The 15,837-nt window shown below is 38.4% G+C and overlaps 1 protein-coding gene across 3 annotated transcripts in view; it reads right to left on the reverse strand.

Moving 5' to 3' along the window:
• Nucleotides 1–15,837, reverse strand: part of flt4 (fms related receptor tyrosine kinase 4) — a 99,183-nt gene that overhangs the window by 35,291 nt on the left and 48,055 nt on the right. For all 3 annotated transcript variants that reach the window (XM_081383136.1, XM_081383137.1, XM_081383138.1), the window contains exons 5-9: nt 14,875–15,058; nt 8,771–8,913; nt 6,823–6,994; nt 5,577–5,694; nt 656–831 (exon numbers count right to left, since the gene is read on the reverse strand). In XM_081383136.1, the coding sequence (XP_081239262.1) occupies nt 656–831; nt 5,577–5,694; nt 6,823–6,994; nt 8,771–8,913; nt 14,875–15,058 (793 nt within the window). The remainder of the gene's footprint in view (nt 1–655; nt 832–5,576; nt 5,695–6,822; nt 6,995–8,770; nt 8,914–14,874; nt 15,059–15,837) is intronic.

Here is a 15,837-nt window from a genome sequence, read left to right on the forward strand (position 1 = left end):
TATTCATTAATGGAGGAACAGTATTCTAAAGTGTTACTTTTATTTGAAATAGAATTATATTTGTTACAATTTAAAATTCTTTATTGACACTTTTGATCAATGTAATGTGTTATTGCTGACACACATTCAATTTAAAAGTTGAAATGTTTAAAAATGTTAGTCCATGTCTGTTAGCTTTAGGGCCATCTTTTTGCTAGAGCGGGATATGTTTAAAGTATATGTGAAGTATTTATGTAAAGTATATGTATAGTTAGATTACCTCTATCAGAAGGCTGGCTATGTCGTAGGTTTATATATGTTTAAATATGTCTCGTGGTCCTGGCCTCATTCCTTTGTATGTATCCACATATAGTGCAATGTTTCCATCCACCAGTTTTATGTGCATTTTTGCGATATCACATAAAAAAAGCTGGATGGAAACGATGCGCATGAATTCTAAAAATGTGCATAAAGAACTTCTGTGCTCAATTAAGGTGGACAAATTTTCCTTCTAATGTTTGTACCGTACCTACAATTACCTACAAACTTTCAGTTTCCAGCTCATATTTTTAATCATCAAGCAACACCAACCCTGATTACTTTATAATAATGGATCAACCTAATATAAAACTGCAAATATTTTATAGAAACATCCATTACAGATTGAGGGAGTTACCATTGACGATGAGAGTGAAGTTGAGGCTTTTCTCCAGGGCCGCCAGAGTGTTTTTCAGGATCAGCATGTATTCTCCAGCGTCTTGTTCACACACATCTCTGATCTCCAGAGCCTGATGCTGAACCTTAAACCTGCTGAACTCCGGCCGTCTGCTGACCAGCCTGCCATTCTTATACCTGCACACACACACACACACACACACACACACATCACTTACCACATAACACTATCTGGAGGGATGCATGAATAATCATGACTATTTTTAACAACAACCTGAAACTGTCACAGTCATATCATGTTTCGTTTCATTATCGTGTTCTGTTTAGTTTCCTTGTCACTGATTTGCTTGAGTTTAGTTCATAGTCTGTTGTCATGGTTTCCGATTAGTGCACACCTGTTCCCCGTTTGGTAAACGATGTGTATTACGATGTGGTTAACCCTGTGTATTTAAGCCCTCTGTTTCCTTTTCAAGGGAACTCGCTCTGCATCACATCGCTGAGGGAACGCCCCTGCGTGACTGCGTCTTGAAGCACGCATGAAATCAGTCGAATGGCGTGACGCAACGTCGTAGGCGGGTGCCGACATCGACCGGGAAACTATAAATCACACCCGAACCAAACAGTGTCAGCTTCTGTGTCTTCAGCAAGTGCTCTTTGTGAAATCTGTGTCAATGGTGTTTTTTGTCTGTCTTTAGAAGTTGCTAGGCAGGAGTTTTCACCCATTCCAAAAAAAAAAAAAGCGTTATAATGGCGAGCGAACAACAATTCATGAAGTGTGTTCATCCCTGCCCACACTACATGACGGGTGGGGATACACATCTACTGTGTTTGTTTGGGAGCACAGCATGCACAGTCAGCCCTCGGGACTGAGGAACTGGGAGAATCTGAGGACTCGGCACTTCAGTCTCCTGCATGTGAGGAGCTAGCGGAGATTAGCACTCGCGCGGTGGCTGATATTGAATGGCCCGCACAGAGACATGAAACAAAGCAGCGAAACAAGTTAGATGAACGCTTCCTCCCATCTCGTGCATTACCTCAACGCCGGTGCTTGCCGTTCTCTCCCGACCTCCACGCCGAGGTGTCGAGGTCATGGAAGAAACCAGTCTCGTATCGTGTGTTTAGTCCACAAACATCAACACACTCTAATATCCATGGGCTCAGACAACACGTTGCCCAGGGCTGAAGAGACGCTTGTGAGCATCATCCCTGGTATTACTTTTTATTATTTGAAGGGTAAGGCGTATTCGCGGCAGGTCAGCACACAACGTTCATTCTTTTCTTTCAATGTCCAAGTTTCTCACTCTTGAGACTGTCTTTCTCCTCGCTATTCATCTCTTAAGAGAATTGGAGACATTCAGACCCTCTCGGTATCTCCCTCTTGTCTGGAATTTGCGCTGGCATAGTAAAGACTTTTCTTCACCCTAGACCGGGTTATGCTCACAAGGTTCTTACTAATACCAGACAAAATGCAGCTGCTAGAGTTCTAACTAGGTCAAGAAAATATGATCATATAACACCAATTCTATCATCACTACATTGGTTACCTATAAAGTTCCGTATTAATTACAAAGTATTGCTACTGACTTATAAAGCCCTAAATGGGTTAGCTCCAGTCTATTTAACGGATCTTCTATCGCCCTATAATCCATCGCGCTCTTTAAGGTCACTAAATTCGAGGCTTCTGGTCATTCCTAGCATATCTAAGTCCACTAAAGGAGGAAGGGCGTTTTCACATTTAGATCCTAAACTCTGGAATGGCCTTCCTGATATTGTTCGAGGCTCAGACTCCCAATTTAAAACTAGATTAAAGACGCATCTCTTTAGCCAAGCATTCACATAATGATTACCTTTTATAATACCGTTAAATCGGATCAAATGCATTAATATTATGAACAGCAGCTACGCTAATTATTTCCCATCTGCTTTTCTGTTGTTATCAGGTAAATAGCTCGTCAGCTCCAGTTTGTATCCAGCCTCTCATGGAGACTTCAGATACCACAACACCCGTGAAGAGACGACTCGACGCCTGTGAAGAGACGACTCGACGCCAGCGATGTTCTGCCCTAAATTAATACATGATTAACTAACTTTATTTTTCTATGTACATTTATGAAATGCACTTTCTGTAAAGCTGCTTTGAAACAATGTGTATTGTGAAAAGCGCTATACAAGTAAATTTGAACTGAATTTAATTGAATTAATATCGTAAGACCTAAAGCACTGCAGGCCTTCTGTCCTCCTCCCTTCTGGACGTCAGACCAGGAGAAACTAAATCTGCCCAGTTAGGGACTTAGATGCTTACATCCACAGAGCTGCCCTGCGGAGGACATCTGAACAGTTGTTCGTGTGCTTTGGGTCACCCAGCAAGGGGTGTCCGGCATCTAAGCAGAGGATGAGCGAGTGGGTGGTCGAGGCCATTTCACTTGTTAAAGGGGTCATATAATGCCATTTTTAATTATATTAATATTAGATTTAATTATACCTGTTTAATAATATTCAAGTTAATATGATTCTTTAGGGTCTAAATGAAAAGTTTGTAATATACTTTAATTAAAAATTCTGATTAGTATTGTAAGAAAACACTAATTTTACCTGGTCAAAAACAGCTCTGTTTTCAGCACGCCGTTTAAGTGCATGTGTCTTTAAATGATAATGAGCTTTGCTGACTCCGCCCCTCTGTTCTGTGGGGCGTTTTACACAACACACATGGAGAGTTGCCTTGACAACAGTTGAGGGTATATTTTGGAGAAAGAATGGCAGCGGGAGTCTCTGAGGACACATCTGTGCAACCGTCTCAATTTGAACCGGAGTCGGACCCGGAACAAGATGACGGCCCTGAAGAATTTCGACAATTAAGACTCGAACAGGACGTTTCTGAATGGTTGGTTAACGTAATGTCACTTTGATCTATCTTTGTATGTACTGGCAGGGTAGAGTAGTGAGATACGAACGCTATGTGTTTACTGATGTATAAGTTAGTTCATTGACAGATTGATGTTACAGCTAATGGTCATGTAAAACTTTTTTCCGGTAAATGTAGGCTTGTCAGTGATGCGTAACGTTATCTGTGCAGTGTTAGGTACAACTGTCAGGGCTGAAGCACTAAAATTGTACTGATCTGTTTAAAAAATGACCAGTCTGTGAGACTATGACAGTCATTAGGCACATAAACAACACATACTCAGACAGGAGCTACTACCTTTTTCAATGTTCTCGTTTGCAAAGCAGTCTGGTGAAAGGATTCGCGCAAACATGAAAGCATTGACGTTGATCGTGGGGAATATTCCCTTCGAAAACAAACTCAGCCACTGCGTCTTCAGCGGTTCGGGTTTAGGTTCAGGTCAACATGACTGCTGTGTTCCTTATTACACCCAAGAACAGAACACCACAATCGCTTAGACGCCATTCTGCTCCAGCGTATCAACAATGGCGGACTATTATGACAGCTCGCTCACGAGCGAGGACGGGTCTGTGTTGAAACGCTGCTGTCAATCAACAATCATGGGAGGGGCGTCCGACCGTGAGACGTCACACGGTCGAACGGCTTGATTTAAGAGTTGGGAAACATATAAGGAGATTTAAAAAAAACACTGGATGGATTTTTATCATTATATGATGGTTGTGCACAGGCACTGCCAACACACATTTCAGTACAATCAACTTGTAAAAGTGCATGTACCATTATATGACCCCTTTAATAAATCGGCTGGTCAGCCATCACCTTTGGCTGGACGGCCCACTTTACTAGTATGGCTGCTCTCAAAGCATTGCTGTCAGGAGTTTCCCTCCAAGATGTTTGTGTTGCGGCAGGCTCGTCCTCACCGCACTCGTTCGTTAGGTTCTATGACCTTGACCTCGGCTCCACTCGCTTTCGTGTGCACTTAGAAAGGGAATGTCCCTTGAAAGGGAACGTCTCGGTTATGTATGCAACCTTAGTTCCCTGAAGAGGGAACGAGACGTCGCCCTGCCACACTCCCGGCATGCCCGTGATCAACTTGCTTCAGCCCATCAGAAGCTGACGCTGTTTGGTTCAGGCGTGCTTTATAGTTCCCTGGTCGATGACGTCACATGACGTTCCGTCACGCCATTGGACTGATTCCATACGTGCTTCACGACGCAATCCCGCAGGGGCGTTCCCACAGCGCTTCGACACAGCGTCTCGTTCCCTCTTCAGGAAACTAAGGTCACATACATTACATACGTTTTATGTTTTTGATTTTAATGAAAAAACTCTTCATTTATTCTGCGTCACACATCTCATCTTTGGATTATTACGACGCACCCGAGACAGTAGTGATGGAGAAAACAAAGCTTTTCGAAACTTTTAATCAGTTGAACCACTTGCTTTGCAAAATGATTCACTGTTTCGAGCCCAATCATGCATAAAACCTCTTTTTACAAACCAGTCACAAATGTTTTATTGAAAGTGTAATCTATTAAATGCAATTAACAAATCATTTAATACCATTAAATATGAAGTGTCTGTATAATGTGTTATTGTATTAAATTGTAGGGTAAATTCTTGTTTTATGGAGAGCTTGATTAATCAGGCCAATAAGAGACTTTTAACTACAACTGTTCCTTTTTATTATACAAATGTGTCATTGAATTTGTATGCAAATTTATAAAACAAATGATTCCCAAAGGTTTGCACTTCACGAAGCAGAAACGGTGTTTGTGACATTTTGTTTGCATTATGTGACATTCCTTTCTGAGAAAACAGGATATTCAACCGGAAGAAAATAATATGGCACTTGATTTTATCCATTAACAATTTAATGGCTGGTGAAAAGTGTCTCTGGTGACGTCAGCCAAAAAGCCAAGCTGTTTACATGATAAGAAACATGCGTTCAGAACATTCAGTATGACAAACACAGGGTTCACAAGTGGTTGGTGTATTTTGGACATCTCTGAGGCCTTACCACTGAGTTTCAGGTGAGGGGTACGCCGACACTTTCACCGGCAGCACGACTGATTTTTGTCCCTCTTTGGCCTCGATAACCGATCCATTCCTGTAGTCCAAGCTGATGAAAGGCTTCTCTGTGTTGAATTATGGAGAAGAGTTGTTACATTAGCACAATTAAACATGATAACATCTAAATTACCTGGTTCTAATAAAGTCAAAATTAATGTTTAATTTTGCTGAATCAACCGAAATACATTCATTTATGCCAACAAAATAAAAAAATAAATAAAACATCCTATTTAAGGTAGCAATGTTGTATTTAAAGGATTAGTTCACTTCAGAATTAAAATTTCCTGATAATTTAATCTCCCCCACGTCATCCAAGATGTTCATGTCTTTCTTTCTTCAGTGGAAAAGAAATGAAGGTTTTTGAGGAAAACACTCCAGGATGTTCCTCCATATAGTGTCTTCAATGGGGTCCAACGGGTCGAAGGTCCAGATGTGAGTTTCAGTGCAGCTTCAAAGTCTCGACACGATCCAGCCGAGGAATAAGAGTCTCATCTAGACAAACCAGCAGACATTTATAACAGAAATAAACATTATATACTTTTATCCACAAATGCTGGTCTAGCTCTAGCTGTGACGCGACACACATTACGTAATCAGGGTGAAAGGTCAAGCGGGACATAGGTGTAAGAACAGACCCAGTGTTTACAAAGCCAACGTACAGAGACTAAGTCAAATAAATAAACCAATAAAGGGTAAAACAACGATGTCGGACGATTTTGAAGCTGGAGGAGAAATAGAGATTGAGTTTTTCACTCTACATTTATAAACCGGAACACGCGTGACTTTTCACCCTGATTACGTAATGTGTGTCTCATCACAGCTAGAGCAAGACCAGCATTTGTGGATAAAAGTATATAATGTTTATTTCTGTTATAAATGTCGGCTGGTTTGTCTAGATGAGACTCTTATTCCTCGGCTGGATCGTGTCGAGACTTTGAAGCTGCACTGAAACTCACATCTGGACCTTCGACCCGTTGGACCCCATTGAAGACACTATATGGAGAAACATCCTGGAACGTTTTCCTCAAAAACCTTAATTTCTTTTCCACTGAAGAAAGACAGACATGAACATCTTGGATGACGTGGGGGAGAGTAAATCATCAGGAGATTTTAATTCTGAAGTGAACTAATCCCTTAACTACATATAATGTTTGATCTTATTTAAGTTTATAGCAGCATCATCTGTGCGCTACCGTGAACTATGACGACAGTAGTAAGATGGCGTGTCTTCTCCACAGTGCTGGCCGAGCAGGTGTAGTATCCGCTGTCGTCCACACGGACATTCGGGATCGTCAGGATACTGGAGGCTTCCGTGACTTCCGACAAGACGTTACGCACCGGCTGAAAACTGGCCGGCCGGTTCTCCTGTGACAAAACATCTCTGATTTATGCCTTTGGTGTGTACACTTACATTTAATCATTTAGCTGACGCTTTTCCAAAGCGACTTACAAATGAGGAGAGCAATATAAGCAGGACAACAATATGCAAGAGCTATGACTCTTCCCAGTTTAGGCTAACGCAATATTTTTTTATTTAAATAGATATAGAAGAGAAGAGAAAACAATCTGTTAGTATTATTGGATCAAGTGTAACACTTAAAATACTACACATTATCACATGACTAGCTTTTCCCTCATGTTGAAAGGTCACTATAGCTCCTGTCCTAAAGAACTGTCTGAGATCACTGGGACTTATTGAAGCCGTTTTTTTTTCTAACATTAAGAATTCTTTAATCGTGATCTCATTATTAATGCATAAAAATCAATTATGTATTATTTCAATTCTAAATTATTTATACATCAGGGTAGCATTTGCTGTAGTGTCTTAAACTTATTCACTAAAACTTTAAAATAAGGTCTCATTAGTTAATGCCTTAAATGCCATTCACTAAAAATGATTAGGTAACACTTTACAACAAGTATACAGAAATAAAGTGCTGCTTATTAATAATTTGCAAACTATTAGTTTACAATTCAAAGTTTATATATTGTATATTAATAGGCTACATAAAAATAGGGAGTTCTTCATTCATTGTAACTGTAATATACAAAATAATTATTGTTTAATTAGCTCATATGTAAAGATACTGATTTTTATGCTTTGTTATTAACCATACGAGTGATGTCCAGTATTTTAAACCAGTAGTAAAGGAGTTGTTGATGGTTAATAGTTCTCTCTTTAGATTAGGTCACGAAATTAAGTCATTAATTAAGTGCTTTAAATAAACCTTTATTTATTTATTTAATTAGACATTCATTTCATTCATTTTAATTAATAAATTCATTAAGTTCCTTAAAATGTATTCCGGTAAATGTAAATGCATAGAGACTACTAGAATATATAAACCATGAATTAACTATAAGCTAATAGTTTGCAAATACAGTACTTTATTACCGTAAACTTATTCTAAAGTGTTACCAATTACGAATGTTCATTGTTAGTTCATGTGTAACAGATTCGGTGACTTTTATTTTGAAATTCTGTTCCGTTTCCTTTTGTTCCTGTTTCTGAATTTTAAAACCATTATGATTATTTTTAAAAACAAATGTTTCTAATAAGTAACTAGATCAGAGCGTTTGGGATGTGAGTGTGTGTATTTTTACATTGTAGAACAAAACGTCCAAGTATCATCATCTTATGTTTACCACAGACCTTATTTTACTCAATAATTGAAAAGCCCCATTATAAAACACCATTGGAAAATCTGGAGGGAACCAATGGCGATAACTCTTCCGGGTTTTGACGCTACAACCCCAGCACTTTATTAAAATAATGTCACAAAAATGGTCTTAAAATTTGTATTTATTTTCTTCATGAAAAATATACTTCTTTGGCAACATGTGACCTAAACACGAAATGCTAACACAGAAGATGAACTAAAGCTGATGTAGAAATGAAATGCTGGACTATTGAGACAGCATAAATAATGAGCTGGTAGATTTATGAGAGGTAACAGCACAGGAGTGTAATAATGTATGACGGTTTGCAGAGATTCATTACTACAGAACGCAATCACACCAAAGCCACTGCGCTTTCGCTCACAGGCCAAGACCTTCTTTTATTCAACACAAATTAATTAGATAAAGGTCATTTATTGTGAATTGGACAGGTCATGCTGTCTCTGATCAGTGTGTGATTACCTTCTGTCCAGGATAGTCCCAGAGGAAGTCGACGCCGGTGTCGAACCCGACCCGTGCGGTGCAGTTGAGCAGGAGAACGTCGCCCTGCATGAGCTCCACCGGAGAGTCCTCGGGGAACAGCTGGAGCTCGTAAAACTTCAGGCCTGTCGGGTGTAGCACACATGCACGTGTCAGCACTTTTCACACGCCTCATCAGAGCCGTGGATGCAGTGTGCGTAGCATGTTTCAGTTGTGACACCTTTACAACTAAAGTGATGTTTATCCATGCAAACGTCTCTAGATGCTCTGGGTTTAATGTGTTTTAATGCAGGTGCGAGAGTGTTCTGAATGGCTCGAGTCCCTCCTTCAATCGGAGAATCATGTCTGAGAAGATACTACAGCTGAATTTAAATTTACTCAGCAACTGCTAAAAAAGCATGTTTTATATAGTATGAATGTAATCTGATCATACTATATTCGCCATGATGTCATTATCATGTGACCTATACCAGCATCAGTTGCGTCGCTTCACTGTCATTCATAAACCCCCTCTCCCGTGGCCTCATGGGATAGCAAAGAGTCCATCAGATGCACACTTCAGAATCTGACCACAAGCAGTAGGTCATCCGGTACTTTTTACCTATATATATATATATATATATATATATATATATATATATATATATATATATTCAGACAGACTACTCTGATGGTATACTGTTTTTTATGGGGCGCCGTTTGTAAAGCGGCTCACGCTGAAAATAACAGCAACATTTTGTCACATTTAGCTTCAAACAATGTTTAAAAAACTGGTATGAATTTTTGACGGTCACTTTTTACCACATTTACAACAATATTTGTCAACTTAGAGATATTTTAAATAGTTAAATCTAAATATTAAATGTTACACCTAAATGTTAAATATTAAATCTAAATGCTAAATATAAATCTTAAATGTTAAATCTAAATCTAAATCTAAATGTTAAATCTAAATATTAAATCTAAATCTAAATGTTAAATCTAAATATTAAATCTAAATCTAAATGTTAAATCTAAATGTTAAATCTAAATATTAAATCTAAATCTAAATGTTAAATCTAAATGTTAAATGTTAAATCTAAATATTAAATCTAAATCTAAATGTTAAATCTAAATCTAAATGTTAAATCTAAATGTTAAATCTAAATCTAAATGTTAAATCTAAATCTAAATCTAAATGTTGAATCTAAATGTTTCGGGTGAAACTAAATATTTAACTAATATGCAAATTCAAAATGCCGGTAAGCAGAAGTGCCAAAATAAAAGCTTGAGGTGGTCAGTGTGTGTTTATAGCACGGTTTAGTGTCAAATAACGAATAAAAACCATCTCATAATAATAACTATAATATAACGATAATAACTACCTAAAATAATAAACACGTTTGGAGAAACTGTAGAGTATCATGATGACAGAGTGATGACATGACATTCAGTCAAAGTGAGCCCCCTAGTGGCTGGCTATTATGGCTACAGGTCATAAGTCCCGCACTTTTCATAAAAGTGACACTAGCCTACTCTTCAAATAAAGTTTCTCCAAACGTGTTTATTATTTTAGGTAGTTATTATCACGATAATCCATGTCCAAGAGTCCATTTCCTCGGATGAGATGTTTGTTATTCGTTATTTGACACTAGAGCACCGTCCTTCGGATGAGACGTTAAACCGAGGTCCTGACTCTCTGTGGTCATTAAAAATCCCAGGATGTCTTTCGAAAGAGTAGGGGTGTAACCCCGGCATCCTGGCCAAATTTGCCCCTTGGCCTCTGTCCATCATGGCCTCCTAATCCTCCCCATATACTGATTGGCTTCATCACTGTCTCCTCTCCACCAGTAAGCTGGTGTGTGGTGGGCGTTCTGGCGCAATATGGCTGCCGTCGCATCATCCAGGTGGATGCTGCACATTGGTGGTGGTTGAGGAGATCCCCCCTTCTATGTAAAGCGCTTTGAGTGTCGAGAAAAGCGCTATATAAATGTAACGAATTATTATTATTATTATTATTAAACCATGCTATAAACACACACTGACCACCTCGAGCTTTTATTTTGGCACTTCCTGTTACCGGCATTTTGAATTTGCATATTAGTTAAATATTTAGTTTCACCCGAAACATTTAGATTCAACATTTAGATTTAGATTTAACATTTAGATGTAACATTTAGATTTAGATTTAACATTTAGATGTAACATTTAGATTTAACATTTAGATTTAGATTTAACATTTAACATTTAGATTTAACATCTAGATTTAGATTTAATATTTATATTTAACATTTAGATTTAGATTTAGATTTAGCATTTAGATTTAACATTTAACCTTTAGGTGTAACATTTAATATTTAGATTTAACTATTTAAAATACTATTTAAGTTGACAAATATTGTTGTAAATGTGGTAAAAAGTGACGTCAAAAATTCATACCAGTTTTTTAAACATTGTTTGAAGCTAAATGTGACAAAATTTTGCTGTTATTTTCAGCGTGAGTCGCTTTACAAACGGCGCCCCATAGTTTTTCGCCTACTATATAGTTGTCATATTCAGTTTTGGTTTCTGATTCGTTCTTAGTTTGTATATCATTAGCAGTGCTCGAAGTGGGGCGGTACTCACCGGTACGTAGTACCGGCACTTCTGCATTTTATTCCAAAGCGTACCTGCACGTTTTCTTGCATACCGCTACTTCTCACATGTAGCCGGTACTCTACCACTGACAAAAAAAGCGTCAGTGTCACGCCCATTTCACATATATACTCCGTTTGCAATGCGTATGCGGTGCTTATTTTTTTTCCGCACCCATATTAACAGGTTAGAGCTTTCACGCTGCACGCGGATGCGGTCCGGCAATGCGTTCTAGGAGCGGTGCATATACAGCAGTCCAACGATCGTTTCCACACCGAGTCTATTTTAGCTGTGCTGCACGCGCTGAATTAAGTGACAGCGCGTGTTTCGTGGTCAAAATTAACACAGAATATGACATTATATATAATTTGTATTATTTAAAATTACTTTTAACATTTAAAAACAGACGTTTTCAAATTCCAAAGCTTGCAGAAGGTTCCTAATGGCAATACTGACTTAGGCTACAGCTTTCCTGGTAGCCTTGAGTGAATTAACTTGTCTAAGAAAATGATTCATAAAATGTATAAATATCTGTTGAGCCTATGTTTACTTTCGTCATTGACACAGACGAAAATGAAAAGACTAAGTTCAGTTTAGGAGGGGAAGAAATAGTCCAGGATAAGAAGACTGAGAGAAGAAGAAATATGAAGATAAGGAGAGAGCAGGTATTGACAAATAATCTAATGATAAGGTTTTAAAGATAGCCTATTTCTTATCATTTTTTGGCCTTCAAAAGTCCTAAGTTGCACATATGTAGATCAGAGAAATCCAAATTTTCTCGGGGGAGCATGCCCCCAAACCCCCCTAACTACGGGGGGGGGGGGGGGGGGGGGGGGCTTGAGTCTGGTTGTCCAGGGTACAGGAAATTGTTATCCGGCCCTGGGTGAAGGCGGTGAGAGTAAGGCAAGAGAGTACCGGCACCTTTTCCCCCCCACTTCAAGCACTGATCATTAGGTGTCCCAATTCGCATCCTAATGCACTATTCTATGGTGTTTTGTAGTATAGATACTGTGTGTAGTGTGTTCACACTGAAGATTCCCAAAAGAATGTTTAAATGCATGGATGAGGCACTTGATAAAGTGTGGGATGTTGGACACTTCATACACTCGACCGACACAGCTTTAATTACAGAGGGGGAGCATCAGACTCCAATGATGAATGTCTACATCGCCTTATAACAGTCATACACTGCACAGTTGAGTACATAGTGCACAAGTAAATAGTGTATAAGTGCACAGTGTAGTGTGTCATGTGGGACGCAACTATTGTTTCCTGTGTTTCCTTGATTGTCATGGTTCAATTTTGTAGTCATAGTTCCTCATTGTTAGATTGATTACTTCCACCTGTTTCTAGTTTAGTTCTCCTTACAGCCCTCAGTTTGTTCATTGTTGATTTCACAGACACGTATTTGCTCCTGTGATTCCCCTTGGTTGGATTAACTTCTTAGTTTTTCGGTTTATAATAAAAGTGCTGCATTTAGATCCTCTTCTCCTCGTTTTTGCCATGACAAAACAAGACCGTTAATGGTTTTTGTGTTGGATTCTAGTTCTAGGTGTACATTAAAGCATCTTTTGTCGTTTGTGTCACGCATCCTCTTTGTGGATTGCACACACAGCACCTGTGACAATAGTAGGGAGGTGTTTGATTTTGGACGCAGCATATGAGATCTTTTGGCCGGTTTCATCATTCACCATGTGTAAACGCCAGTCGGATTACTTAAAAAAAGATTCGATCCACATTATTTGAGGCATGTTAAAGTTAAAGTTGTCTTTCTGCTGTCAAATCTGCACTGATTTTTATCAAGTAAACGCAAGAATGACTTTAATATTGTTAGTAGCCATCATTTATTAGAAAAATGATGAGTATCAAATATGATCATCAGGCTTTTGAGGAAGGTGTATTTGTTCATCTCTCAATCATCATTGTAATGCATTGCATATTATAAATCTAAGCATTTAAATATCATCTTACTAAGACATATTATTGGCAGAAATTGATATTTATATGCATTTTATGTAAGTATCTGCCATAAAGATCTAATTGATTTACATTGCAAGCTTTTCGTCTAACTTTTGTCCATGTAAATATCAGCATCTGCACCAAATTGCATATTTTCCCTCAGTTTGGGCCTCTGAATAAAACAGAGCTGTTTTTCCTCCATATTCTCACTATAACGCCAATGCGAGTTCTTCTTTACTGCTGTCCTTTCGACGTGTGAGTTCAGCATCAGTGATAACCTCATTAATCTGAATAAACCCCACTGTGACTTTGTGAGTTGTTGGTTATTAGACATGCAGTGTTTATTAGAGGTCAGCTGGTGAAGACGTAATGCAACGCAAACTTTTTATTTTCCCCTCTCGAGTACAGAGAGGCTATTGATCTTGGCGAAGGCTCCGTATGAGCCCCACTTTAGAGGAATGACCTCGTTTATCAGGGTAATGATAAAGCTTTCTGAGACGTCCCTCAGAGGACGGGAGAAGATCCCAACCGGCTCCAGAACCAGAAAACCTGCTCAACTACATGGACAGATCTGATGGAGTGAGTAAAAACACCTTCTTGTTTTCAGTATGATATGAAACGTGAAGTCACATATAATTATACCTAATCAATCAAGTCACACTTCAGCAAGTTAAACAACAATCTATATGGCGCACAACCCAGGAAAACATGTTCCTAGATCAACAACCTTTGTTATTTCTGGAACAACATCTCTATTAACCAATCACAGCGCTGGTTAATAATGCTGTTTCCACCCAATCCTAAGTGTCTGATCTAAAGAATGGGATTGAGATGTGATCGTTCACATGACTGATGTTTGATGTTGGACATGAGTATCTGCCAAATGGTTTAAATGTAAAATATAAATGAACTTTCTTGGCAATATCACTTTTGAAACTGCATTTGCAAAACATTTCAATCCATGTATTTCCAAGTAAAACATAGTATTCAACCTCCTCCATAGCATCTTGACACATCCGGCTTTTCCCCCTAATCTATTATTATTTGATATAATTGCTATAATATTATTAAATTAATGTTAACCATTAAATTAGTGTGTTTTCACTACTGGCAGGGTTTTAGAAAGGCAGCATAACCTAGAAAAGTAGTTTAACCCTGCAAAGCCTGACTTATGAAAAATCATAATTTGCATATGTTTTTATAGAGTATCATATTTGACACATCAGGCTTTTATGGCTCATATAGTATGATAAAGTGAGAATATAGAGTTCACATTCGAGGAGGAAAACAGCTTAGTTTTATTTAGAGGCTCAAACTGAGCAAAAATATGCAGATGCTGACAAAAAGTAAAAGCTTGTAATGTAAATCAACGTGATCTTTATAACAGTATGGCAGATAATTACATAAAATGATTGTATCTGTCGTGATTGTATCTGCCAATAATATGTCTAAGTAAGATGCTTGGATTTATGATCAAATTACAGACACTCAAATGAATATTGAACAGGTCTTACCTGTGGGATGCACAAGGTATAATTTGGATTTGTGCTCGGTGTTGTGGACGGAGCAGAAGAAGTAGACTTGGAAAAAGCTGGAAGTGCGGTCATAGATGTCATAGATGGGCCTGGGAACCGACCAGCCCCTTTTATTATTCCAGGTGATCTCACTGCTTTCTAGAAGCAACGGAGGCTCGCCGAACTGTACCAACAACAGCAAACATTCACATCAACACCTCAATCAAACTCATTCAGACCAATGCTGCAATCTAATGCATGACTGTGACTCAATCTAAGCAGATGTTAAACATCGAAAAATATTATTTGTATCTTTGAAAAATAAGTTGCATGATAATTTGAAAAAAATGCATTGCATTATGGAAATTTAAGCGAAATTTCATGGACATAAGAGGACCTTTGTCCGTTGTCTATAGCGCATGTAGGCTACTGTATAAAGCACAGCTCACACAGAAGTCACACTCAAACCAAGCAGCTTTCCGTGAACACGAGTGAAATCTGTAAGGGGAACTTGTCCTCTCTCACACAAAACTTCCAATCGCACAGATTCTTACTGACATTTCACCTGTCAAACACTGAGAAACCGTAAATGTGACCCTTTATTCTACTCTCCATTCGAGTCACATCCGAGTTCTGCATCTCGTTTGCTTTAAATCAATATATTCTGTCATCATGTCACTCATAATTCCCCATGGAACAAACCGTCAAAGCTGCTCCTTTCCATAACATAAAAATTCATAGTTTTAAAACAAAGTCTCAGCTTTCAAAATCTGTCAGTTTCATCACTAAATTCAGTCAATAACTGTGTTTTTGTGTCTCTTGAAGCGATCATCTCTTCCTCTTTACCACTAGTTACAGCAGCAAATAAACATCAGTGAACATCAGAAGATACAGAACAACTCACTGAACTCAGTCATGTCTCATGTAATCCATCAGTGTTTCAACCGCAGAAAGACGTCAATA

Source organism: Scardinius erythrophthalmus, assembly GCF_964197995.2.
Source record: "Scardinius erythrophthalmus genome assembly, chromosome: 13".
In the NCBI taxonomy this organism is placed as follows: Eukaryota; Metazoa; Chordata; class Actinopteri; order Cypriniformes; family Leuciscidae; genus Scardinius; species Scardinius erythrophthalmus.